The 27,235-nt window shown below is 34.2% G+C and overlaps 1 protein-coding gene across 4 annotated transcripts in view; it reads right to left on the bottom strand.

Moving 5' to 3' along the window:
- Cdk8 (cyclin dependent kinase 8) overlaps positions 1 to 27,235 on the bottom strand; it is a 122,843-nt gene that overhangs the window by 5,273 nt on the left and 90,335 nt on the right. For 2 of the 4 annotated variants that reach the window (XM_076871979.2, XM_076871980.2), the window contains exons 5-9: positions 22,977 to 23,034; positions 20,590 to 20,721; positions 12,835 to 12,978; positions 9,884 to 9,953; positions 9,064 to 9,136 (exon numbers count right to left, since the gene is read on the bottom strand). In XM_076871979.2, the coding sequence (XP_076728094.1) occupies positions 9,064 to 9,136; positions 9,884 to 9,953; positions 12,835 to 12,978; positions 20,590 to 20,721; positions 22,977 to 23,034 (477 nt within the window). The remainder of the gene's footprint in view (positions 1 to 9,063; positions 9,137 to 9,883; positions 9,954 to 12,834; positions 12,979 to 20,589; positions 20,722 to 22,976; positions 23,035 to 27,235) is intronic. The other 2 variants (XM_076871981.2, XM_076871982.2) reach the window with 2 other exon arrangements.

The raw sequence follows: 27,235 nt of genomic DNA, 5'->3' as shown, positions 1-27,235 counted from the left end.
AATTGCCTGGTTCAAATCCTGACAAAATATTAGTGGAGTGACATTGGGCAAGTTACTTCAACTCTTTGTAATCTATCTGTCAAATGGAAATTAAAAATGGTACCTACTTTCACAGGTTTATTTTCAAGATTAAATGAATAAATAGAAAGCAATTATAATGGTGTCTGTCATAAAGAAAGCACTATAAATATAAATGCTATTATAATTCTTATTGTTACATAAAGAAATGCCACACAAATATGAAGATTCAATCTTCTATTTTAGTTAAAACATAGTTAATTGAAGGCTCCAAGAACTAGAATATTTGAGTCTAGTATTCGATGTAAGTGACTGTAAACTGTGTGGTCTCACAATTTATACTCTTTGATCTAGTATAGTTTTTTCAGATTTAGCATGTAATAGAATCACCCAGAAGACTTCTGTAAACAGATTGCTGGACCCTGCTTCCAGAATTTTTGATTAGCAGATCTGGGCAGAAGCCCAAGAACCTGCATTTTCAATAGGTTCCTTAGGTAATGTGTGAGCTGCTGGACTGAAATCACATTTTGAAAGACACATTGAGATTTAATGTGAAATAACACAGTTTAGAGGTTAAAAGGACAAATTATTTAAAAACAGACAAAACATTGGGATGGTGAGATTCAAATTTTATTTTAATGATCTGATATTCCAATGGAAGCCCAATTTTACTCTTAGAGTTGAAAGGGAAAACTTGGGATTTGCTATTTGCAATTTCCAGCAGTTTAATGGGAGTATAATGGAGTTTTCAGATGGGCCCACTCAAGATTTAAAGACAGGTCACCCCAATAAAAATGACAAATTATCAGGAAGGTGTATCTCTCTCAAGAGATTCAGGGGTGGGAATTTGCGAGATGGCGGCGAAGGGAATGCAGCACCCCCGTGTACCGCGTCACTGAGCAGGAAAATGACAAGGTAGAATGGCTAAAAGCTAGCTTGTTAGGAATTTCCAGCAGAATTGGGGTGCTCCGAAACCTAGAGGAAGGATTTCCATCGCATAAGGACCAGCTACTGGGGCTCAAATGCGAGAGATTTGTCCGCACAGAGGGTCACGCTGCTTATTCAGCAAAGCGCCCCACAGCCAGAGTCCCCGGCGCTCGCTGGGAAACGACGACGAGATAACAACGCAAAGAAACAACTCTACGGATTCTGCAGGCTCCTGCCAGCTGTGCAAATACTGTACGCAGAGCTGAATTCTGGGCTTGAGACGGGGAAGGAAGCCATCCAATTCGGTTCTCCACATCGGTCAGACCAAAGAGGAAGCCAGCGGCCACCATCTTGGAGAGCTGACGTCATTATCTCTGTTTTAGACTGATCACAGCTCTTTCAGCTATAGAACAGCAGGGAAAACTTAAGGGCCCCTCCCAGCAATCCTGTGAGCGAGATAGCCAGACCAAGGGAATCAGGAGTGGCGCGGGAGTCGCGGCAGTTGCGGCGGCACGGGACTCCCAGCTACCGCTCCCACCAGTGCTGACAACTGAGGTCTCTTGCACCAGATACCGGGGGCGTGGCTACCAGAAGGTAAGCAAATTCGCTGGGGGTTCTCAGCCCCAAGCTCCACAAACTTAGGGTCTGAGGGAGGCAAAAACGGAGAGTGTGCCCAGGCGCTAATGAAAAGAGGGCTCCCAGGAGCAGCAGACCTGGCGTGTAGCCAGCATTGTGGTGAGCGTCACAGGTGAGCAGGGCCTGGCTCGAGGAAACACAAGAGAAGGCCCTAGACACTCAGGATTGGAGACCCGCCCAGTCTGGGAGGAAGAGCTACTGCACAGTGACTGGTTCCCACCTATTGAGAGGAGAAGCTTGACCCAGTGGGCACAGCTCCACCTACTGGAAGAGAAGTAAATCGAACTCTATGACTGCATTTATTATTACTAGTATTATTATTATTGTTGTTATTTTTTTTTAATTTGGGTTTTTTTTTCTCTTTTCTTTCATTTTCATTTTCTTTTTTGTGGTTGCTGTTCTTTAATTTTTTTATGTTTTTAATTTTTTTTAACCTTTTTAAATTTTTATTGTTATTATTTTTTTAAAAATTTTAACTTTCATTTTTTTATTTTCATTATTTTCTTTTAAAAAAATTTCTTTTTTCCCCTATTTTCTATTTTTTTTTGTCTTTTCATCTCTTTAGAATTTTCTTATTCCCCCTTTCTTGAGTTCTACTTGCCTACCCTCATTCTCTTTAGTGACTTCTTCCCTTCCCTTCTAATATCTTTCCTCCCAAGCATCAAATAAATTTATAAGAGTCAACAGTAACTCAGCAATCAAACAGAACAAGAAGTAATATGAGCAGCATAAAAAAGCAAGGAAGAAAGGGAGTACAAACAATGAAGGACAGCCTAAATATTCAGGAGGACCTAGAGTCACCAGAAAAATGGTCATATAAAGAACTCAAGGAACACCTTAGACAGATGGAATGGAATCTTAAAGAGGATACGAGACAGCAAATTCAAACAGTGAAAGAACACATTGAAAAAGAATTACATAAACAGATAAAAGAAGAAGTAAAGCATCTTTATCAGGAGATGGAGATTATTAAAAAAAATCAAACAATAATTCTAGAAATGAAGGAAACGATAAATCAAATTAGAAACTCAATTGAAAGTATTACTAACAGAGTGGAGCAAGTAGAAGCCAGAACGTCAGATAATGAAGACAAAATATATCATCTTGAAAAGAGTCTAGCCAACTCAGAAAGGCTGGTAGAAAATCACGAGAAAAACATCCAAGAGATGTGGGATAACATTAAAAAACCAAACATACGAGTCATCGGGATAGAGGAAGGTACAGAGAATCGAACCAAGGGAATGAATAACCTTCTGAATGAAATAATAACAGAAAACTTTCCAGAAATAAAAAAAGGAAACGGATATACAAATTGTAGATGCATACAGAACACCAAGCACACAAAATCACAGTAGACCAACGCCAAGACACATTGTTATGAAGATAGCCAATATACAGAACAAAGAGAAAATATTAAAAGCTACAAGAGAAAGGAGGCAGATTACATTCAGGGGTAAACCAATAAGGTTAACAACGGATTTTTCATCACAGACGCTAAAAGCGAGAAGATCCTGGAATAACATATTTCATACACTGAAAGACAATGGATGCCAGCCAAGAATTCTGTATCCAGCAAAATTAAGCTTCAGGTACGATAACGAAATAAAAATCTTTCATGATAAACAAAAGCTAAAAGAATTTGCAGCCAGAAAACCAGGATTGCAAAGTGTCTTGAGCAAAACACTACACGAGGAAGAAATGAAAAACAACAACCAAAACCATCAGTGGGAAGAGCCTCAGTAACGACAGAGGACAGCGGGGAAAGCTAATCATGGAGAAACAAACTAAATTAAAAAAAAAAAAAAGATAAATAATTAAACATGGCTGGCAGTACAAACCATATATCAATAGTAACTCTAAACGTTAATGGCTTAAACTCACCAATAAAGCGACATAGGCTGGTAACATGGATTAAAAAAACAAATCCAACAATATGTTGCCTCCAGGAGACACATTTGATTGGAAAAGACATACACAGGCTGAAGGTGAAAGGTTGGAAAAAAATATACCACGCACACGGTCCTCGGAAGCAAGCAGGGGTGGCCATCCTCATATCAAATAAAATCAACTTCAAGACTAAGTTAATCAAAAGGGATAAGGAAGGACATTATATACTGTTAAAAGGAACCATTCACCAACAAGACATAAGAATTATCAATATTTATGCACCAAATAATGGTGCTGCAATGTTCATAAAACAAATTCTCCTCAAGTTCAAGAATCAAATAGACCACAACACAATAATTATGGGTGACTTGAACACACCTCTCTCACCATTGGACAAATCCTCCAAACAAAAGTTGAATAAAGAGACTATAGAGCTCAATATCACAATCAATGACCTAGACTTAACTGACATATATAGAATATATCAACCATCATCAAGTGGATATACTTTTTTCTCAGCAGCACATGGATCCTTCTCAAAAATAGACCATATATTATGCCATAGGGCAACACTCAGTAAATATAAAGAGGTGGAGATAATACCATGTATTTTATGTGATCATAATGGAATGAAACTGGAAATCAATGATAAAAGAAGGAAAGAAAAATCCTACATCACATGGAAAATGAACAATATGTTACTGAATGATTAATGGGTTACAGAAGACATAAAGGAGGAAATAAAAAAATTCTTAGAGATAAATGAAAATACAGATACAACATATAGGAATCTATGGAACACAATGAAAGCAGTTTTAAGAGGGAAATTCATCACCTGGAGGTCATTCCTCAAAAAAAGGAAAAACCAACAAATAAATGAGCTCACACTTCATCTCAAAGCCCTAGAAAAGGAAGAGCAAAACAACAGCAAATGTAGCAGAAGGCAAGAAATAATTAAAATCAGAGCGGAAATCAACGAAATTGAAACAAAAGAAACTATTGAAAAAATTGACCAAACTAAAAGTTGGTTCTTTGAAAAAATAAATAAGATCGACAGACCCTTAGCCATGCTAACGAAGAGAAGAAGAGAGAGAACTCAAATTACTAACATATGGGATGAAAAAGGCAAGATCACAACAGATGCTACAGAAATACAGAAGACAATTAGAAATTATTTTGAAAACCTATATTCCAATAAAATAGAAGAGAGTGAAGACATCGATAAATTTCTTAAATCCTATGATTTGCCGAGACTGAGTCAGGAGGATACACACAATTTGAACAGACCAATATCAATGGATGAGATTGAAGAAGCAATCAAAAGACTACCAACCAAGAAAAGCCCAGGACCAGATGGGTATACAGCGAAGTTTTACAAAACCTTTAAAGAAGAAATAATACCAATACTTTTCAAGTTATTTCAGGAAATAGAAAAAGAGGGAGCTTTGCCAAATTCATTCTATGAGGCCAATATCACCCTGATTCCGAAACCAGACAAAGACATCTCAAATAAAGAAAACTACAGACCAATATCTCTGATGAACCTAGATGCAAAAAATCCTCAATAAAATTCTGGCGAATCGGATACAAAGGTACATCAAAAAAATTGTGCACCATGATCAAGTAGGATTCATCCCTGGGATGCAAGGATGGTTCAATATACGGAAATCAATAAATGTTATTCACCACATAAATAGACTTAAAGATAAGAACCGTATGATCATCTCGATAGACGCAGAAAAAGCATTCGACAAAGTACAGCATCCTTTTATGTTCAAAACATTAGAAAAACTAGGGATAACAGGAACTTTCCTCGACATTGTAAAAGCTATCTATGCTAAGCCTCAGGCTAGCATCATTCTGAATGGAGAAAAATTGAAGGCATTCCCTCTAAAATCAGGAACAAGACAGGGTTGCCCTCTATCACCACTTCTATTCAATATAGTTCTCGAAACACTGGCCAGAGCAATTAGACAGACGAAAGAAATTAAAGGCATAAAAATAGGAAAAGAAGAACTTAAATTATCACTGTTTGCGGATGACATGATTCTATACCTAGAAGACCCAAAAGGGTCTACAAAAAAACTACTAGAAGTAATAAATGAATTCAGCAAAGTGGCAGGATATAAAATCAACACGCATAAATCAAAGGCATTCCTGTATATCAGCGACAAAACTTCTGAATCAGAAATGAGGAAAAACACTCCATTCACAATATCCTCAAAAAAAAAATAAAATACTTGGGAATCAACCTAACAAAAGAGGTGAAAGACTTATACAATGAAAACTACAGAACCCTAAAGAGAGAAATAGAAGAAGATCTTAGAAGATGGAAAAATATACCCTGTTCATGGATAGGCAGAACTAACATCATCAAAATGGCGATATTACCAAAAGTTCTCTATAGATTTAATGCAATGCCAATCAAAATCCCAACGGCATTTCTTGTAGAAATAGATAAAGCAATCATGAAATTCATATGGAAAAATAAAAGACCCAGAATAGCAAAAGCAATTCTAAGCAGGAAGTGTGAATCAGGCGATATAGTGATACCAGACTTCAAACTATATTACAGAGCAATAGTAACAAAAACAGCATGGTACTGGTACCAAAACAGGCGGGTGGACCAATGGTACAGAATAGAGGACACAGAGACTAATCCACAAAGCTACAACTATCTTATATTTGATAAAGGAGCTAAAAGCATGCAATGGAGGAAGGATAGCATCTTCAACAAATAGTGTTGGGAAAACTGGAAATCCATATGCAACAAAATGAAACTGAATCCCCTCCTCTCGCCATGCACAAAAGTTAACTCAAAGTGGATCAAGGAATTAGATATCAAATCAGAGACTCTGCGTCTGATAGAAGAAAAAGTTGGCTCTGATCTACATATTGTGGGGTTGGGCTCCAAATTCCTTAATAGGACACCCATAGCACAAGAGTTAATAACAAGAATCAACAAATGGGACTTACTTAAACTGAAAAGTTTTTTCTCAGCAAGAGAAACAATAAGAGAGGTAAATAGGGAGCCTTCATCATGGGAAAAAATTTTTACTCCTCACACTTCAGATAGAGCTCTAATATCCAGAGTATACAAAGAACTCAAAAAATTAGACAATAGTATAACAAATAACCCAATCAACAAATGGGCCAAGGACCTGAACAGACACTTCTCAGAGGAGGACATACAATCAATCAACAAGTACATGAAAAAATGCTCACCATCTCTAGCAGTCAGAGAAATGCAAATCAAAACCACCGTAAGATACCATCTCACTCCAATAAGATTGGCAGCCATTAGGAAGTCAAACAACAACAAGTGCTGGCGAGGATGTGGGGAAAAGGGTACTCTGGTACATTGCTGGTGGGACTGCAAACTGGTGCTGCCAATTTGGAAAGCAGTATGGAGATTCCTGGGAAAGCTGGGAATGGAACCACCATTTGACCCAGCCATTGCCCTTCTCGGTCTATTCCCTGAAGACCTTAAAAGAGCATACTACAGAGATACTGCCACATCGATGTTCATAGCAGCACAATTCACAATTGCTAGACTGTGGAACCAACCCAGATGCCCTTCAATAGATGAATGGATAAAAAAAATGTGGCATTTATACACCATGGAGTATTACGCAGCACTAAAAAATGACAAAATCATGGAATTTGCAGGGAAATGGATGGCATTAGAGCAGATTATGATTAGTGAAGCTAGCCAATCCCTAAAAAACAAATACCAAATGTCTTCTTTGATATAATGAGAGCAACTAAGAACAGAGCAGGGAGGAAGAGCAGGAAGAAAAGATTAACATTAATCAGAGACATGAGGTGGGAGGGAAAGGGAGAGAAAAGGGAAATTGCATGGAAATGGAGGGAGACCCTCAATGGTATACAAAAGTACATATAAGAAGTTGTGAGGGGAAGGGGAAAATAAACAAGGAGGGAAATGAATTACAGTAGATGGGGTAGAGAGAGAAGATGGGAGGGGAGGGGAGGGGAGGGAGGATAGCAGAGAATAGGAAAGGTAGCAGAATACAACAGTTACTAATAGGGCATTATGTAAAAATATGGATGTGTAACCGATGTGATTCTGCAATCTGTATTTGGGGTAAAAATGGTAGTTCATAATCCACTTGAATCTAATATATGTAATATGAGATGTCAAGAGCTTTGTAACATTTTGAACAACCAATAAAAAAAATAAATAGGAAAAAAAAAAGAGTTTCAGGGGTGATAGTAGTGACAGTCACCTCAGACTACAATGAGTGGCAAGGACTAGGGATGAATAAAAGTAATTCCTCCAAATCATGACTTTCAGTCTAGCATCACTGTCATCATTTTGCCACAATAAGTCAGTAAATAATTTTGAAGAATCTAACTTTAACTTGCTAATTTGGGTATGGTTGTAAGTACATTAGAATATACACCATTATTTGAAAAAATATACTGGTAACATGACAGGTTAAGCAGTGATTTTTAAATGGTTGAAAAAATATGAAATATATAAAATACAACTTGTTATAATAGCAAGTAGAAGATATAGAAAGCAAAGGCAGAAGAAGAAAAAGCAGAAATAAAAGAAATGTTTGCCATTGAAACTGGTTGCTATAAAGCCATGTTCAAACCTTTTAAGGTTAAAGAACGCACATAAGGGGCAGTTGTGGCTCAGTGGTAGGCTGCTTGCCTGGCATGTGTGAGGCACAGGGTTTGATCCTCAACATGACATATAAATAAATAAAATAAAGGTATTCTGCCCATCTACAATTAAAAAAAAAAAAAAAAAACACCCAAAAAACTCAACCACCACCACCACAACAAAAACAACCCATTTAAAAATACTTGGGAATAAGGAATGAAGAATTTTAGAATTAAAATTACAATCTGCTTCTCCAAATACCTTTTGTATATGTTATAAACCTGTTATACACCCTTTTTTGAAAACATCAAACTGAAAACCATTATCAATTATTACAGTGTAGCAATGGAAATTTCATTGTGAATATATTTAGGTTAAATATAATCTTGTCATAAATTACCTTGCTAGTAAGATTCATTTAGATTCTAGACAATTCTTCATTGCACACTGATAAAATATGCCACCTCTCACATTCTTTCAGAAAAAGCAAATAATGAATAACAGCACTGAACTTCTAATACTTAAGTTTATCAGAGATATCTTAGGACTTAAAAATTTTATAATCAATCTTTCAAGAGATTAAATGCAAAATAACCTATAGAAGTTATTGCTGAATAGAGGGAGTGTTTGATACTTTTATGAGATTTTAAAATACTGATAGAAAATAATAAGAATTTAAAAAATGTTCTTGACAGACTTGTTATAATCATTACCTTTATAAAAATCTAATGGGATTAAACATTAGTTTGTCAAGCCAGATATGAGTTTGGAAAAGTGAGTGTTTTGATGCTTTTATTGGTATGCACAAACAACACCCATGTATCATTAAAGAACTCTTAACAGCTAAGTAACCTATATGGTTATTTTATATAATTTATATAATGGATCAAACAAAGCCTTAGTTTGTGCTACTAGATAAACATGGGAAATGCATTTCATTAGTACTGTTATCTAAAGCTTACCAAGTGGAATGCTTTACTATCTGGTTTTACTTTGTGTTTTTCCATATACTTGATAAGACTGCAGTTGGTGTACCTGAAAGAGAAATACTATGAAATATTTACATTAGATTTGAGGTTAATTTTACATTGCCTAAGGTCCTTCCAAACAGAATTTCTTTGATCAAAACTGATATATAATATTAAAAAAGTAGCATTACATCAATTTTGTACTTCATTCAGTATCCACACTGGTCACTTCTGAATGAATACCAATGATTAAATGCAAGACAATTTCATGAGTAACATACTGAACAATATTTTTTCACATAAATTATATTTTAACAATTATTTTAAATAACACGGTCAAAAAGTTTAACTTAACCTTACCAGTAAGTTCAAAATATACTTTTTATGAACTGGACTTTCCCAATTGTTGGACTCACATTGTAAATAAATGAAATATTGAAATATTCATTCTTCTCTTAGTAAAACTTGATTAAAATTACTACACAACCTACATGGATAGGCTAGTGGCTCTTAGCAACATTGTTTAATCTCACTTCTTTAGCTTGACATTTCCTACTAATGTTGAGTTTCCAGAAAGTCGTAATGAATTGATTCTTTTTCTCATATGCAAATCAGCCAATAATTTTAGTCACAAAAGTATCACTTAAATATCTTAAGAAATGAAGACTAACATCATGAAAAATATGTATTTGACTAAGTACAGTTACTTATTAGAGTAATTTTATGTTGAGTAATCTATTACGTTGAATATTCAATTTTATATTGAGTATTCCAGAAAAAAATCAACAAAGTGACCATTTTCTTTGCAACTTACGTATTTCTTCTGAAATCTTTCATTAATGTTGAATGTTCGGGCATCTTTTTTATATCTTCCCAATCTTTATCTGTGAAATACATTGATATATTTTTTATGTTACCTAAATTCCTACTGTTAAGAATTTTAACAAAGGTTACATTTCATTACATTTCCTTACTTTAAAACCTTTTTGAAAGCCCAGACTTCAAATAAATGCTCAGAAACAGCAAACATCTTGAATAGTAAATATACATTGTGATTCCTTTATGGCTTAAGATATCTCTACTTACAATTTAAATTTTAAACTGTCTACTTTCTGTATATTTTACTATAATCTGCCTCTTATCACTCAGAAGGAATGTTATAAATCTAAGATCTTTCACCTCTGTGGCTTTAAAATACACCCCTCATTAATAATATAGCCCTCCTTTCACCTTATTAAACACATTGCTTTCCATTAGCAATCAAGGTAAGCACTAATTGTTTGCAAAACAGAGTGGGATACAACTATTATATAATCCCATTTTTGTTCCATCATCCCAGAAGTGGAACGTATATAAAAACTAATACATAACATATAAGTACATAACATATACTTATGATAATATATTACAGTAATATTAATATAATATAAGCTCTAGATTTGATTTCCAACCTACTTTAATGCATGTGTCAATTTTACTGCAATATATACAGAATTGAAACTTGGGGGACTTAATGGATTAACAAGTCAGCTGGCACCTTGGGTGGTTCAATATTATCACTCAACACAACCTGAGATATGAAATATGTTTTGGTTAATTTTATTGGTATTGGAGTTGCTCCAACATGCTAGATAACTTGTCTTCTCCCTTACCGTCAGTGGGATGTTACTGAGAGCCCACTAGGTGCACAGCACTGTACCAGACAGCTAACAGAACCTTAATTTATTTATTTTTTGGTGGGCAGAGGGGTGTGGGGGTCTTTTTTTGGCAGGCTGGGAATCAAACCCAGGGCCTCATACATGCTAGGCAAGTGCTCTACCACTGAGCTATAGCCCCAGCACTACCTTTAGCTTTCAAATGGCCTTTAGATGTTTGTTTTTGAATTTAGGGTTTTTGCTACTTAGAAATCATCACATAAAAATGTAAACTAAAAATTTGCTTGAATTCCTGAATGGAATTTTCTCCTTAACTTTATTTCTTGCTACAATTTCTTTATTTGCCTACTTTTCAAGCAAGAAATATTTACATAATCTTCTAGTTTTCCCTCAATTACATACCTCCTATAAAAATGATATATCTGTCATGTAGGCACCTTCCTTATCACTTTCTGGCTATGGGACTGCTATAACAAGCAGGTGGTTTCCTGACCTCAGTTACTTCTCTTCATTTAATTTTTACATTCCACTGCCATACTATTCTTTCTAGAACAGAACATAAGTCATGTCTCTGATAATCAAGAATTTACTAAGGGGGCTGGGGATGTGGCTCAAGCGGTAGTGCGCTCGCCTGGCATGCGTGCGGCCCAGGTTCGATCCTCAGCACCACATACAAAAAAAAACAAAGATGTTGTGTCTGCCGATAACTAAAAAATAAATATTAAAATTCTTTCTCTCTCTCTCTCCCTCTTTCACTCTCTCTTTAAAAAAAAAAAAAAAAAAGAATTTACTAAGGATTCTCACTCATCTGTTCATCAGATCTAAACTCGGCTCCTTGCCTTTCAAGGCCTCCTAGAAACTGATCCCACCTTAATTGACTGTTGAACCTGCATTAAAAAGCATCTCTGATAGAGACCTTCAGCACCCTCAAGCCCCTCACCACTTTCCTTTCCCTGTAGGCCTCAGAAATCTGAATAGACAAATTTACAAGCAGCAAGAAAAGGCTATTCCTCTCTATCTACTCAAACCAAAACTATTTTTAAAGCATTCTACTTAATAGCAATAGAATAAAAACTCCAATCACATCTGCTATATCAATATCAGTGTTTTCTACTCAAGATAGTGTCTGACGCAAGGTAGGTTCTCAGTAAATAATTAGTGAATAAGTAAAATTCCTATCATAAAAAGTGGTCTTCTGAAACTGTTGAACAGTTTTAAAAAATGGCAATATCTAAATAGTTACTCTTCATTTATTGATAACCGATACCTTTATTAAGAAGAAATATGGAATAAAACTTCCAGACACTTCTATATTAGTCTTGAGTTTTAGTGACCTGAGGAATATCCCTAATAATATATAATTCTATTCAGTATTTGACTAGCCAAAATTATTTTGGTGTTTTAAACAAATTTGCATTATTCTGGCCCTGTGAGCAGTATTCAGTGACTGATGAACTACCATTCTTGGATATAACCAGGGTATGGATATAGTTGGAAAGATGTAATGATGAGAATGGGACATCTATAAATTTTCTCCCTGCTACAAAAAAAGAGTAGGCTAATTTGTCATGTAGTAATATGACTTATACCCATATTCTGACTGTTCTAACAGATTACTTTAAAGAATATTTTTATTGACAAAGGTTAGAGAGCAAATATACTATTACTTGATATAATGTGATTGTGCTAGTGCTCTACACAGAAATAATTGTCAAGATTTATATTCAAATGCCAAGTAGTAGCAGCATTAAATATGCTGCCAGGAAAAAAATTCTATCATTAATTTTGGAGTTTCTGCTGGTAAGAATAAAATGCAATTTTTTAATATGGATACTGCAAATATTTTATCATTTAAAATATCAGACAACAGAACAAAAAAGTAAAACAAAAGAAATCAAAAACACTCCTCAAATTCAGGAAAATAAATTCATGTTAATATGTGAATTCTACAAATTTTGTTATTTCTACAAATCTTTGATAAATGCAGTCATAAAAACTAAGACTGGAGTAAGAGTAGCTTTCATCAGCCAAAAATATACACCTTTCCAATGAAGATATCTAAGATCAAATAACAGTGATTTAAAAACAAAAACAAAAACATATTGTGTACCTGCAGGAAATCCCATTACATTGAATATTCTGTCCAGCTGGTCATGGTGATAAGGATTACTAGTTTTGATGTCCTCTTGCCGACAGTGAAATATTGGTTCTGACGTTAGTAGTTCTGCAAATATACACCCTATAGCCCAAATATCTTTAAAATAAAAAGAAAAAAAAAAAAAAAAGGAAAAAAGGGGGGAGGAGAGGAAAAAAGAAAAAGTAGGAAAATAAAGTGGTTCTTTCCAAAAGAAAATGCATTTTTATTTGGTGGGGAGTTGTTTTTTCCTTTTTTCTTCCCTAATAAGTCATATTAATTCCTAAGCAACTGTAATTACTAAATATCATGGAACATTGTTTGTAAATGCATATTCCCATACCACCCACCCAAATTTTTCATTTCCTACTATACTGCAATCCTACCTAGGGACTTTATTCTAAGCCAAATAAAATTTATTAGCTGGATTTCTGGCGAGTTTTAAATGCCCCAAACATTGCCTTATATATGAAACGCATACAAAACTCCATATGGGACATGGGAACCATAAACAAATAAAGCTAAACAAAAACTAAACAAAAACCCAAATGACCTTCCAAATTGGGCACCTGCTAAAAACAACAGGCACAAATTTTTTATGATAAACTGATTTTTTCTTTATCTTCTTTACTTGTTAATTTACAAGGCCTTAGCAAGGTACTATGCCAAGAAGAAAAAGACAATGTCTAACCTCCAATATTCTAATGGAACAGTATTTCTATTTAAACAGTTTTTCTTTCAAAGTATTTATTTATGCTGTAGCAATGTCTGCTTCTATAGTGTCCTCATTTGCAAATTTAAGTATTTAGTAAGTAGGACCAAAAATTTGGAATAAAAGACTATCTTTGAAATGGGTACAAAGGCTATAAATTAAAAAGAATTATTTACAACAGCCAGGCAAATGTATTTCTCTATATAACTAATTAAGTTCCCTTCATTCAAAAGATACAAGCCTTACTTTCTCTCATGTAAGTACTAAAAAGAACTATTAATAAAGGCAAGATCCATATGCCAATTTAGAATTTAAAGCTGAAAAATCGGTTAAGAAGTCTTAACAAATCTCTAAGTTGTCAAAGTTATTTTCCCTAAAGTAAGTACAATGTTGTGTGCACAGCAGATACTCAATTAAGTTTCTGAGTGATCCAAATAAACAGTGATAAATATAAATAATCATAGAGACAAATTTTTAAAACTAACTAATTTATTGAAGTTTATTGTTAATAACTACTACTTAAGTAGGAAATGAGAAAAATGTGATTTATAAATGAGAATCTCTAAACTTCAAAACTAGAAAACATTTAATTTAATGTAAATTATATTTACATTTTAAAGTTATAAATTAATCATTTATTTACATAAAGATTTACACTTTGACTAAAAGAAAATGGTTTTTAAAAAATTTTTTTCTCATCAGAGAACCACACTAGCCAATAATGTCATGTGGAAAAATCTTATAAAGAAATTCAGGCCAAGTTATTTGGTTTGTAGAATCAGAGAGTAAATATGAAAACTAGTTATTTTGTGATTATTCTTTTTACATGGCTGCCCCATATAAATCTGACCTCTAAGAATCTTTTTTTTTTTTTTTGGTGTGTGTGTGTGTGTGTGTGTGTGTGTGTGTGTATGTGTGTGTATGAACCTAGGAGGTCTACCACTGAACCACATCCCCAGCCGTTTTTATATTTTGAGACAGGGGCTCACTAAATTGCTTAGGGCCTCACACTCACAATCCTCCTTTCTCATCCTCCCAAGCTGCTGGGATTACAGGCATGTGCAACAGCACCAGCACCTCTTGAGAATCTAATCAATGGCCAAATAGGCCAGCTAAGTAGGATTACAAAAAGGGATGATGGGTTATTTTTCATGTTTAAAACTCGACTCACAGTATACCAATATACACTAACAATTTGTCTGGTTAGCTACTAAAAATCCCAAAGAAAACATAAAATGTAAAGGAAGATGAAAGAGTAGTTATCTTTAAAGCTATACTGCTTTTAAAATAAAAAAGTAAGAAAAAAAAGCGGTTATCTGAACCTTGTTTAGCCCTACCTCAATAATTTTTCTATACATTTTCTCTCAATTTCAGCACCCTTCTCTTCTTTGAAATCCTGATCAAGACAAGAATCATGAACTTAGAATCAGCAGATTAGTCTATTATTTTAGACGGATGTCTAGTTTTTGCAAGTTGATATCCCCTTCTTTGCTTGCCTATATTTTTCAGATTGTGTCAAATTCATGAAAAAATCTTTTTCTTGCTCATTGTAGCTGCCTAACTCCTTCCAAAAAGTCTTTCCAAATTAGAAACAAATAAAGCCTATCCACTTCACAAACCGTATGATGTTCCTATATACTTATTGGGCTCACCAGACAAAATAGATAGTAACTGTCATCTTCTACATACCCAAATTGGGGTGTGTGTAATATTTTAATCAATAGGTATGTTAATAGCAAGCTTTAATCTTGACAAAAGGGAATAAATTTTCATTTCCCCTATTTCGTATATTTCTCACTTAGCAGAAAGTAACACAGTTGTGAGCATTTAGCTCTCTAAGGACAGACATCAGAGCTTAAAATTCCACATCTTTTTAACTTTTAAGGTTGCTTTAGTGACAATCAGACAATCATTGTAACCCTCTTACATGAGAACTCTGAAGTCAAGCAAACATAAAAATAAAAACCAAAACATTCAAAACTGAATTAAAATTTGTTCTCAGGATTATAATGTTTACAGACTTATTACTTCCTCTTTTAATAGTTTAGCTCGTAACCCTATACATGAATGAATGACCAAAGCACTAAAATATGTTTAGAGTAGAGGGTAGGAACACATTAGTTTTATGTGTCCAGACCATATCTGTTCCCTATGCTTTTGTTCCTTCTTAGCAGTCTTCAGTTTAACATAATCCACCAAACTCCAGAAGAAATTTAATGCTTCCTAATGATGCTGTATGTATGTGCAAATTATATGCATGTTCACTAGGGTTCTTCTATTAGCTGCTCATACTTATCACACGGGGAAGCCAAAATGCTAGTGAAGTTCTTGGTAGAAAGTGTTAAAACTGGTGTGGGTAATTTGTTGGGTACTTTACTGAATGAACCTTTACTGAATGAATGTAGATAATAGAAATGGAACTATATGGTAGAAACTGGAACCAAGGAAGAAATTTCTTTTTTTTTTTACTTTTAAAAACCCCTATTAAATGGCACATATATGATTTCTCTCAAACAGCAATTAAAAAGCCTAACATTAGTAAGATACCTACATATAATTTTTTAGTCAATGTTTTGATAGAAGGAAAGTGTTCTGCAAGATTGATCTTGTTAGTGTATTATTCGATCTCTTTGGTTTAATGACTTAGCTTACAGTTCAGGTTTAAGGGACAAGAGGTGGGGACCACCCCGCTGAAGAAATTGCATTGACTTTGGTTTCAATCATTTGCAGCGAAGTGGGTTCCCTCTGCAACTACCCTACCATAGAAGGCAGTGTTTAGCTACAGAACTTTCAGAGCTGAAGGAGACCAATGAGTTGATTGAAGCTAAATTCCTCTGTTTGGAAAGTGAGACTAAATGATTAAATAAATGTCTTACCTAAACACACTCCCCAGAGTAAAACTGTTAAGACTATAACTCAGACTGGTGGTCTTTGTTACTACCACTGTTCAAAGATGACATTGTTTTATGCATATATTTACACAATCTTCTCAACTAGATTGTAAACCTCTTAAAGATAAAGCCTATAACTTGCATTCTTACTGTCTTTTCCTATGTTAAGTTTAAATAGTAGTTACCCAAATTTTAACACTGACAACAAGGAGGAAGAGGGAGAAAAACAAGAAGATAGGCCTTCCCTCTCCCAAATTATGCAGCTATTGGAACAAGACAGTCTATCTTTTTTTTTAATGGTTCTTTTTAGTTATATATATATAAAACATTAGGATTCATTTTGACATAATTATAAAAGCATGGGATATAATTTGTTCTAATTAAGTCCCCAGTACTTTCTAACAGCTGGTATTTTAACTTTCTGGCACACACCTTGTGTTAAAACTGCTGGATTATAGGACATGCTGGTGAACAAGAGGTTATCTGATTTTTCTTGATGTTCCCCATAAAATATAAATTTCTTAGAAAAAAACAAGAAAATAATTAAATAATGAGCCAGAGTCCAAAGCTTTTGAGATAGTATATTTGCTACTCGGTTTAAATCAATTCAAAGTCTCAGGTGTTCAGTCAATTGGAGTTAAAATTACACCATCAGTTCTTTATTTGTATAGTCTACTAATTTATCTTAACAAAAGTAATAATGCTTTGAAATACTCATCCTAGGTGAAAAACTAGCTTTGTATCACGTTACTTCACATATGCAATTTAAATGCATTTGGAAGACACTTGCAACAAAGATATCCAAATGGGTTTATATAGTAACATGTTTTGAAAAAAGAGAACTAGCTTAAATAATTCTTAATTTTCCTTATAAATGATTTAAACAAATATCATTATGGAATAATTTTAGATTTATAGAAAAACTATAAAGATAGTACAGAGAATTTCCATATCTATCTACCTTACCTTTGTATTTATTTTTCTATAAAATAAAATGTGATCAAGCAGATATACAGATTAGTGAACATGTTGGATTCAAGATTAATTGGGACAATGATCACAATCACTTCTCCTTTTCCTTTCTAGAGGCTATATTAAAATGATAGCAAAATCATAACAGTTTAAGTCCATAGTAACAAAAAGGACAAGAGGACTATCAGGGACAAGATTCATTCACCTAACAAAGAAAACTAAGTTCTTTAAAAAAAAAAAAAAAAAGTTTGTGCTGCATACCAGACAGACACTGGCTTCTGGTGTGATCAGGTAGGTGAGGTCTATGTGTTTGGTGGACTCTAGATACCATTCAGAGTAACAAAGCTACTAAGGTAGAAGTATAATGGGGGAGGATGGGACTACTTCACACTGTGTGATCAAGGAAGTTCTCATGAAAAGGCAGTATTTTGACTAAGGTCTGAATGAAAAAAAGAAATGCAGAAACCCATTTTAGGCAGATACATATAAAAATGTTTCTGGGCCAGGAGTGGTGGTGTATGCCTGTAATCCCAGTGGTTCGGGAGGCAGAGGTAGGAGGATTCCAAGTTCAAAGCCAGTCTCAGCAAAAGCAAGGAGCTAAGCAACTCAGTGAGACCCTGTCTCTAAATAAAATACGAAATAGGGCTGTGGCTGTGGCTCAGTGGTTGAGTGCCCCTGAGTTCAATCCCTAGTACCACCCCCAACCACAAACACACAAAAAAAAAAGTTTCCAGGAGACGGAAGGCAGAAGAAATAGTTCAATGAAGGTCTCAGTCTACTGAACTGTTGTTAAGTAGGAAGAACATTTGTCCTACACAACACTGGGAAGATTTTATACTTGAAAATACCAGCTACAAGGCCTCTCTTTTGAACAATTGGTTCCCTCCTCCCCACCCCACCCCCGCCCACCCTCCACTATTACACTGGACTGCCAGGTGTATACAGCTTGATCCAAAAGTTGGGGGGATCTGAATGGTCTTTTAATGGTCTCAGAGCAAAGACCTGGACATTCCAGCATTTAGGGTTTCTCTGGGTAATGGGAACTAATTAACCCCACTGGATAAGCCTGAAGTACGATCACCAATAGAGGAGCCCCATGATATAAGTACAGAAAGTTATCAAGTGGCTTTTAGTAACCTGATTCTTAAATACAAAGAAACAAATTGAAGGTCACCAAACAGTTAAAGCTTGTCACATGGAAGGAAGAGATCAAAGTATCAAGGTATATAGTGATGAAAGAGCCTATAAAGAAAACACGGATTATTATTACTCTGATTATACTATAAATTACAACCAACAAATGTATACAGATATTCTTTCCATAAAACAAAACAAGATACCACGAAATAATCAGAGAATAAAGAGTTCCTAGAAAAAAGAAAACAGAAAAACATGAGAAGAGTAGTATAAAAGATTAATCCAAGAAGTTCAACACATGAAAATATTGAGTTTAGGTGGAGAAAAGAAGAGAACGTTGAGGAAGAAATTAAAGTACTACACGAGAGAATTTTCTAAAAGCACAGATTATGAACTTCAGATTATGTGCCCACAAAGTGGATAGCAAACCTATAAAATGTAATGATGAAAAGTCCTCGTTGGTTTCAGAAAGAAAAACTCCCTCAGGTGACCCACAAGTGATTGAGAATAAGAGTGGCATTCAATTTCATTAGTTACATTCATACCAGAAGTCAAAGGAGAAGTACCAAAGTTCTGAGGGAACATTATTTTGTGTCTATAGTTTATAAGCCTCCCTAAATACTAAACATAATAAAGGAATTTTTAAGAAAAATAAGAATTAGAAAATTTACCTGTAAGATATCAACACAGGTTACAGGAGAATACAGTACAGAAAAAAAGGTATGGAATCATGGGATCCAGTACAAGAGATCCAACACAGAGGGAAAAAAATGGAAAAGCCTGGATGTCTTGGAGAACAGCCAACTGGACTGCCAAGAGAGGACTCCAGGATAGAGTTAGCTAATAAAAGAAAAATGGTTTTCGTTCCATCCTAGAGAATACAGAGTACGTTGAAGAGGCCACAAACATGCACAATAAGGGTTGGGGGGTAGACAAAGACCACAAGAAAAAAATTCAACCAAATAAAAATGTCAGTAATGAAAAAGTAGTAGTAAAGGTGGTAAATGAGTATTATATTCATAATATTATATAACTTAAACATAAACTACTGGGAATTATGTTAATAAACAAAGAAAAAAATGTATACACTGATAAAGTGATGATGATGACGATGACTACTATGATGACAACAACCATGATAGTACTAAGATTAGGCAAGAAGTGTAAGAGCACTAACTTTCCACTTCATCATATGTAAATAATCAATACCATCAGATAAAGAGAAATGGATTATGATGTCCTAATTTCTACTTTCTTTCCAAAATTGTTATGGTGTGGATATGAGGTGTCCCCCTAAAATCCCTGTGCTAATGTAGGTATATTCAGAGGGAAAATGATTAGATTATGAGATCTATAAGCTAATCGGTATATCCTCATTTCATGTGGTTAACTACAGGCAAGTGAAGCAAGGATGGAGAAGGCATGTCCCTGGGGTCATTCCCTGGAAGGGCTCATCTTCCCTGCAGACCCTTCCCCCTTGGCTCCTCTCTCTCTGTTTCCTGGCTGCCATAAATGAAGCAGCACTCCTCCACCATGCCCTTCCACCATGATGTTCTGCCTAACCTTGGGCCCAGAATAATGGAATCTAGCTGACCACAGACTAAACTTCTGGAACTATAAGCCGAAATAAACTTTGCATTCTCTTAAGTTGTTCTTGTTTAGTATTTTGGCCACAGTGATGAAGAGTTGACTAACACAATAATCTTTTCCTTAAATTTTTGGGGAATCTTTTAGAACTAATATTTTGTTTAGTAAAAGAAACATTTGTCTGAAGTTCAAGGATTTCAAAATTGTACTGTTTTCTCTTTTCAAGTAAAATGAAACATAAAATGTTTACTTAAAACAGAATGCATAATATGACCCTATTTATTTTTAAAAATTTTGAATATCTATTTTTCTATACAAAGAGAGATGTGAAATAATATACTCCTAATGCTAATGACAGTATTTCTCAGAGTGGAATTTTGGGTTAGTCTTTACTCTTACAAAAGACATGGAATTTTAATTAGTTGTACTCACCAATAGCTTTGGTATAATGTCTTGCTCCAAGAAGTAGTTCTGGGGCTCGGTACCAGAATGTTACAACCACTGGATCCAAATCTGCTAAAGGCTTCAGAGGTGAATTAAATAATCGGGCAAAGCCCATATCAGCTGTAAAAAAGAAAACAAACAAACAAAAAGTTAAATAAATCGATTTTTACAAGTCTGATTAGTTTAATTTGCCACCATTATTTAGTAAGATACGGAAAATTTGTTAAAATCTAGTAGGGAGGGTGACCATAAAACATCTTACTCTTTTTAGAAGTTTAAATATAACACAAGTTTGAGATATTCTTTCTTTTCAAACTACTGTCACCCAGCTTTTCAATTGGGATAAAGACAAGCTCTGGTGCCAGAGGTCAAGAGAGACTCTATTTCTCTGGGCAACTTTTCATCTACCACGTCACCACTAGGGTCAGGATTGCTGAGATGCATTTCCATTCTTTGTAATGGTCTCATGCATTGTTAGAGTAAGGCTTTCCATTAACAAGCCTGTTCACTGGTGTAGTTAATTAGAAGTTGACTATGAAGTTCTTTTAACACCACTACACTCCTCCCATTTTATTCAGGTTAAATTTCATTAACTTAATTTTAGAGATCAAAGAATTTTTTCAAGCTGAAAGACCTTTAAAATGTCATTTTATTTCATCATCTCCTTTTTCAATGAGGAAACTGAGGTTCAAGAAATCATAAACTCAAACCTCAGACTGGTACTGACCTTAGATATAGTTCTTGGCACTTAACAATTTAACATATAGCATAGCTGTTCAGGCATGGCTGTTTGTCCCGCTAAACTATAATCTTCTTTAAGGCAAAAACTGTGTCTTTTTCATTTCTTTATTCCTAATAGTGTCACATACAGTGTCAATTCACGTAGCTTTTGCCTAACACAATCTTAATGACTACTATTCACACCTCCTATTCAAAAATTTTAAGATTCATCCACTAGTGGATAATTTTACTTCTATTCTCCTAATAAAGATTTTTAATGAAGTAGGCACTCCTTTAATTAACTTAATTATGGAGGGGGAAATAATTTAAAAATTTGGCAAAGAAGTAAAACCATGAGTCATATTACTAAATCCTGGTTTATAAAAGAATTAACAGCTCCTAAATGTGAATGCATTAGGATGTAGTGTCACCTGAACTTGCCAAAATCTTATGCATTACATAGAATATAATTCCATACTAGATTATTTTATGGTATTATATAATGTTTTCCCAAATCATACAGTAAATAACACATTTGTAACCACTCTTTGGCTGGGTCTTCTCTATTTTGCTTGCTTACTTTAACTTGCATTTGAATTTGATGCCACCAAATTGAATTGGACAGATTCCTTTAAAAGCACATTTGATGACTTGAGCATTTGATAGCACAGGATGAATAATACTGACAGAGCCTAATTCTCAAATTCCAATGGTGTGGAGTACACTGAAGAGCACTAAATATTCTCACAACTAACAATTTGCAAAGTTTACTTTATAAAAGAGTATTTCAAGTGTCTAATTAAAAATGGAAAGTGAGATTTTATGGGGATTTATAAGGGAGGATAGGGAAGAATGGTTACGAACACCCAAGTTCTTCTATGTTGTTAAAGTGGTGCAAATCAAGTTATAAACTCTAATTTATATTAAATGTTGCTGCAAGAACTATTAACTTTATTATATGCTCTCACAATCCTACAGCCTTTAAATTAATTAAAGTAATTGAATTACTTTCTTCTACCCACACACAAAACAAACTAAATGTAAATAATAAACACAACTTAGAAATGACAATAAAAAATAACCAGTTAAGATAAAGAAAACCGAGCTATAAAAAAACATGTTAAGATCAAAACACCTATTAATTTTTTCCCATCAGGTAAAGGACTACCAGACAGTCTTGTTAGAACATAAGGTTCTGTACCTATTGGGCCTCATGGTTTTCCCTAAAGTTTGTAACTCCTAACCTAGATGAGGTCAACAGAGGCATATGTTCTCATCTAATTTGGCTCAGGTAAATACGACGAATGGTAGAATTAACATTCTGTACGCCCTTGTGGTTCAAGGTGAGGGTGGCCTCTAACAGGGATAGAAGCCACTCACCTCCATAGGCTATGTTTAATGAAGGCAAAGGTTTCTAGGAAACTTGCACAGCTTGTTTTATAATTAGAACATTCCAGTCTCAAAAGATTGTCTCACACCTTTCAAGAGTGAGAAACATTTTTCACTTTTATGTATACTCTTTAGAAATGGTTTGGATCATATGGAACTACATGAATATATGCATATTATTACAGCAAAAAAAATTAGAAGTGATATGCTGCCTGCAAAAGTTTTAAAAGAGTGCTACACTGTGACTTATCAAAGATATAACATACCAATTTTTACTCTTCCTCGCTCAGGACCTTCACCCATAACTAAAATATTAGCAGGTTTCTGTGGAAACAAAATAGTGTTTTTTTTCAGTAGACAGTAGTGTTTTTTTTTTTTTTAAATAGACAATATGCCCATCAATATAACATAAATCCACCTTTCAAAAAAAACCTCATTTACTCCAAAATTAAAACCAAATATAGGAAGTCACCAAAGAAACTATACATGTATAAATGCAAAATAGTATGCAGGATTTCACGAAGGCCCAAATGTAGTGGTGCTTTTCTCCTTGGAGAACTAAGTCTTTTCGTGGTTCCCTTACTAGCCTAAGCTTTTTCACTACTGTGGAGAAACTTACAACGCTGATGTTCCTTCTTACTCTATTATATAAAATGTTGTGTGGCTTTAAGGAGAAAAGAATCTGCAAAGATCATTTAGTACAAAGTTGCAAATTAATTACAGGCAGTGAGTCACCTGATATCCTTTTATGGAAAAAGCAAGACATGCATCTATGTTTAAATAAATACAGAGAAATTTAGTATGTAAAGGCTACCCCCTCTTCCAGGAGGAAGAGCAGGAGACAGAAGAATGAAGGATGAGGGAGAAAGGGAAAAGGCATTTGAATTTCCTCCCCCAAAATTCACCCCACTAACTATTTGATCTGACTTTAATTCTAGTATTGTGCTAAATACAAATAAAACTAGATTAGAATGCCTCTTCACATAATTAAGAATTTTAATGAAAACTGTTCAGAGTAGTAACCATTTCACAGGCTTCCCCAACATTATTTAGCAATAACCCCTATGCTATTACTTGTAATCTATATATACTTTTTTACCAACTACTAAAGATCTAATTTACTTTTATAACTAGAAGAGATAATGCTGAAATGGCAGAGTACAGATTTTTCTTTAACTGTTAAAACTTTTATTTAATGATATTTGGAAAATTTTTGCAAGATTAAGAAAAACAGAAAATTATATACAGACAAAATATAGAACTAAGTTTAAAAAGTTCCTAAAAATAAAAATTAGAACAAAAGCTATCAAAGTGACAGAGGCATGGATGAACTGTTTGAAAATTTTCTTTGAATATTTTCATTATGTTTATTTTTATTTTTATTAATTAAAATATTATTTTAATTCTAATTGGTCCCTCTCCACCTCTGAATAAGATTTATACCTTGCAATGGGATTCAAGGCAATTGCAAACAAGTTCTCAGTAACTCCAGCCCTATACCTTTCACAAATGTCATTTTTATACCATGACCCAAAGGACCTTTTCTTTGTTCTACTTAAAATTTGGTGCACCCCCTTAATGACAGAACAAATAAAAATATTTTTAATATAAACTGTTCAACTATAAAGTCACATATAGTTTTATAAAATGTTGAAGTATCTTTTAATATATCTCTCTTTTGTCCTATCCCAAATTACACATCTGTCATAAAGTACAAGTTAATTAACTGGTGATTAATTTTTCTAGCACTGCTATGATCAAATTTTTTAAGCATTTCAGTGTTTGATCCTGAAAGATTATCTCCATATATGACAAACACACACATACACGACATATCTCTAATCCTATTTTAGATAAAGTAGGGGGGAAAAATCTCACTTTCTCTCTCTCTTTTTTTTTTTTCCAAAACTCATCTTATTTATTCAGCAGCAGAGCCTAGATATGAGAAGCCCTTGGATGGCTCGTATTGGTCAGGTTAGCACTAGAAAAAGGGGAAGAATCCTCTGACTTTTCACTTCAGATTCCTTTCACTCTAAATTTACTGGACTGAATAAGTTCTAAACCTGGGTTTGAGCACTGTTAAAGAATCAACAGATTCTTTGTCAAGGTCCAGATTAGTATTGGGCTTTAGGGACAAAGCTCTAGTTAATAAATTAAAAATTTATTTGCTAAGCAACTCACAGCATAAGCTAAGGCAGGTCTCAAGGCAAAAAGCCACCTAACCAGCATTTCAGATTTCTCCCAATCCTACCTCTGCTTTTAAGTGAGCTCTGATTCAGTTTGAACACGCTATAGGCATAAATGAAGGAGAATAGTCTTCTCAAGCTTTGTTTTAATAATACTATAAACAATGGGTCCCTCCTCATGTTATTTCCCATGACCAAGCCATGAGAGTCTGATTTAATAGAGAAATCTAAGCATAATTTTCTCTTTTATCAAAGTAACACATTGGAAATATCCAGAGAAAAATGCAGGAAAAGCCCAAATGATCATGACTACTCTGGTCAGTGTTTCTGTGTTATTGATTAGTCAATATTGAGCAAGGCTTCAAAAGATTTGATACTGTTTCAGCACTAATACACTGAAGCAATATTTTCCAAGAAAACTAATTTCTTGATATAAATTTCTTTCCTTTTCTCTCCTTATGTACCAGCAGCAGAATTTGGTAGCAGTTTTAAGATCTAGAACCAAAACTTCCAAGTGCAATGAAGCAATTAGTCATAACCATTATTATTATTTACTTTTGGTAAATAATCTCTGATCTTCTACATGCTATCAAACATAACCACCTTGAGAGACCCTACACAACTTTGCTGGTAACATTCTGATGAAGAATATACTTCATTAAATTATATTTATTACCACAGAGATCAGAAGTCCAATATGACTTAAAAGTATTATAACATCATGGCAACATCTTCAAGTATAGCTATGCTATGTACAGAAATGATTACAGAACATGTGTTACTGTCTGCTGAACAATGATATAAATTAATGATACACTATTGTCTGAAGCGATGGTGTCTTATTTCTCCCAGGAAGAAAACCAACTCTGTTTATAATGAAAAGAATATGGCCTTATTTTATAGTCTGATAGCTTTTCTTCTTCTATTTGTTGGTGTACTCCCCACAAATCATTGATATTTCCTAAAACAGATGTTTGTATTGCAGAAACAACATTCCTATATAGGCATTCTGTGTGCTCCAAATTTTATTTTGCTGAGGGAAAGTGCACTGATGATTTTGGCAAATTGGATTCATTTTAGAGGTCAATCCTGACAGTAAAGAGTTCATCTGCAAAAAGACAAGGATTGGGCTGATTTATCACAGCTATATGATAATGGCACAGAGATAGAGAACAGTGTCAAGTTAACTGGAAGAACTTTATTCTAGGAATAAAATAGGATCTTCATAAGTTTATTAATGGGGCAGAGTAGACTACCAGTTAACAGGAAAAGTTGATTCTTCCTGGATCTGACTGTGAATAAAGGATATTGATTCATGAAAAAAAAATCACTATATTAGTGCTCTCTGAGGTTTGTTCATAATCAAATCTTCACAAATATTATCCACAACACAATTACATGGCAATCTTTCTAGATACTCCATGATGAGATGAGTTTCAGTTTGGGCTGTGAACCATTTTTGTATAGGCTAAGTTGAGTGTATCCTTTCTGAACTGCTTACAACCAGATGTGTTTCAGATTTTGGATTTCTTGTGAATTTTGAAATATATGCATAGGATGCATGTACCTTAGTGATTGGCCTAAAAGTTATGATGCAAGATTTTCTTATGTTTTATATATACATGATTTTATACAATTTTTAAAGTATTTTATGCATGAAATAAAGTTTTTTGTTATGGAAATTCCCATGCGTAATATCATGCTGGCAATCAAAAAGCTCTTTATTTTGAAGCATTTCAGATTTTAAGATATTCAGTTTAAGGATGCTCAACCTGAATTACAATATATATGAAAAGAATCAACTAACTCTGATACATATATATATAGGAAGTCCCCTGCGAGATTCAAAAGCAGGCAGCAAAGTCTCAAATGGACACATACTTGGTAATTAAAAAATTATTTTAATGAAATTTTTAAAGAATTAAGTTACAGGGGCTGGGGTTGTGGCTCGGAGTTAGAGCGCTCGCCTAGCATGCGCGAGGCACTGGGTTCAATCCTCAGCACCACATAAATATAAAATAAAGACATTGTGTCAAAAAAAAAAAAGAATTAAGTAACAGATAGAAATCTAGAAATCCAGTGAATGTGGTCTCTTAAGTTTATAAATTTTTATAATAAAGATTTTAACCTTTTCTTTAAGATTGTGATTTTTTTTTTTTTTACTTATAATACTAAACTTTAGTAGTATTGCTGACAACCTTTAAGCTAAAGGAGAAATTATCACCTTCCAGGAAAGTTATTTCTTTTCTGCCTTTCACTTAAATTTGAAAGGGAATATAGAATTAAAAACCATTTGTATCTGCTTTGCGATAAGACAGCATGAATGTTACTGATAACAG

Source organism: Callospermophilus lateralis, chromosome 12 (assembly GCF_048772815.1).
Source record: "Callospermophilus lateralis isolate mCalLat2 chromosome 12, mCalLat2.hap1, whole genome shotgun sequence".
In the NCBI taxonomy this organism is placed as follows: domain Eukaryota; kingdom Metazoa; phylum Chordata; class Mammalia; order Rodentia; family Sciuridae; genus Callospermophilus; species Callospermophilus lateralis.
The sequence above is the reverse complement of the archived record's forward strand: the minus strand, read 5'-3'. Positions and strand labels throughout refer to the sequence as shown.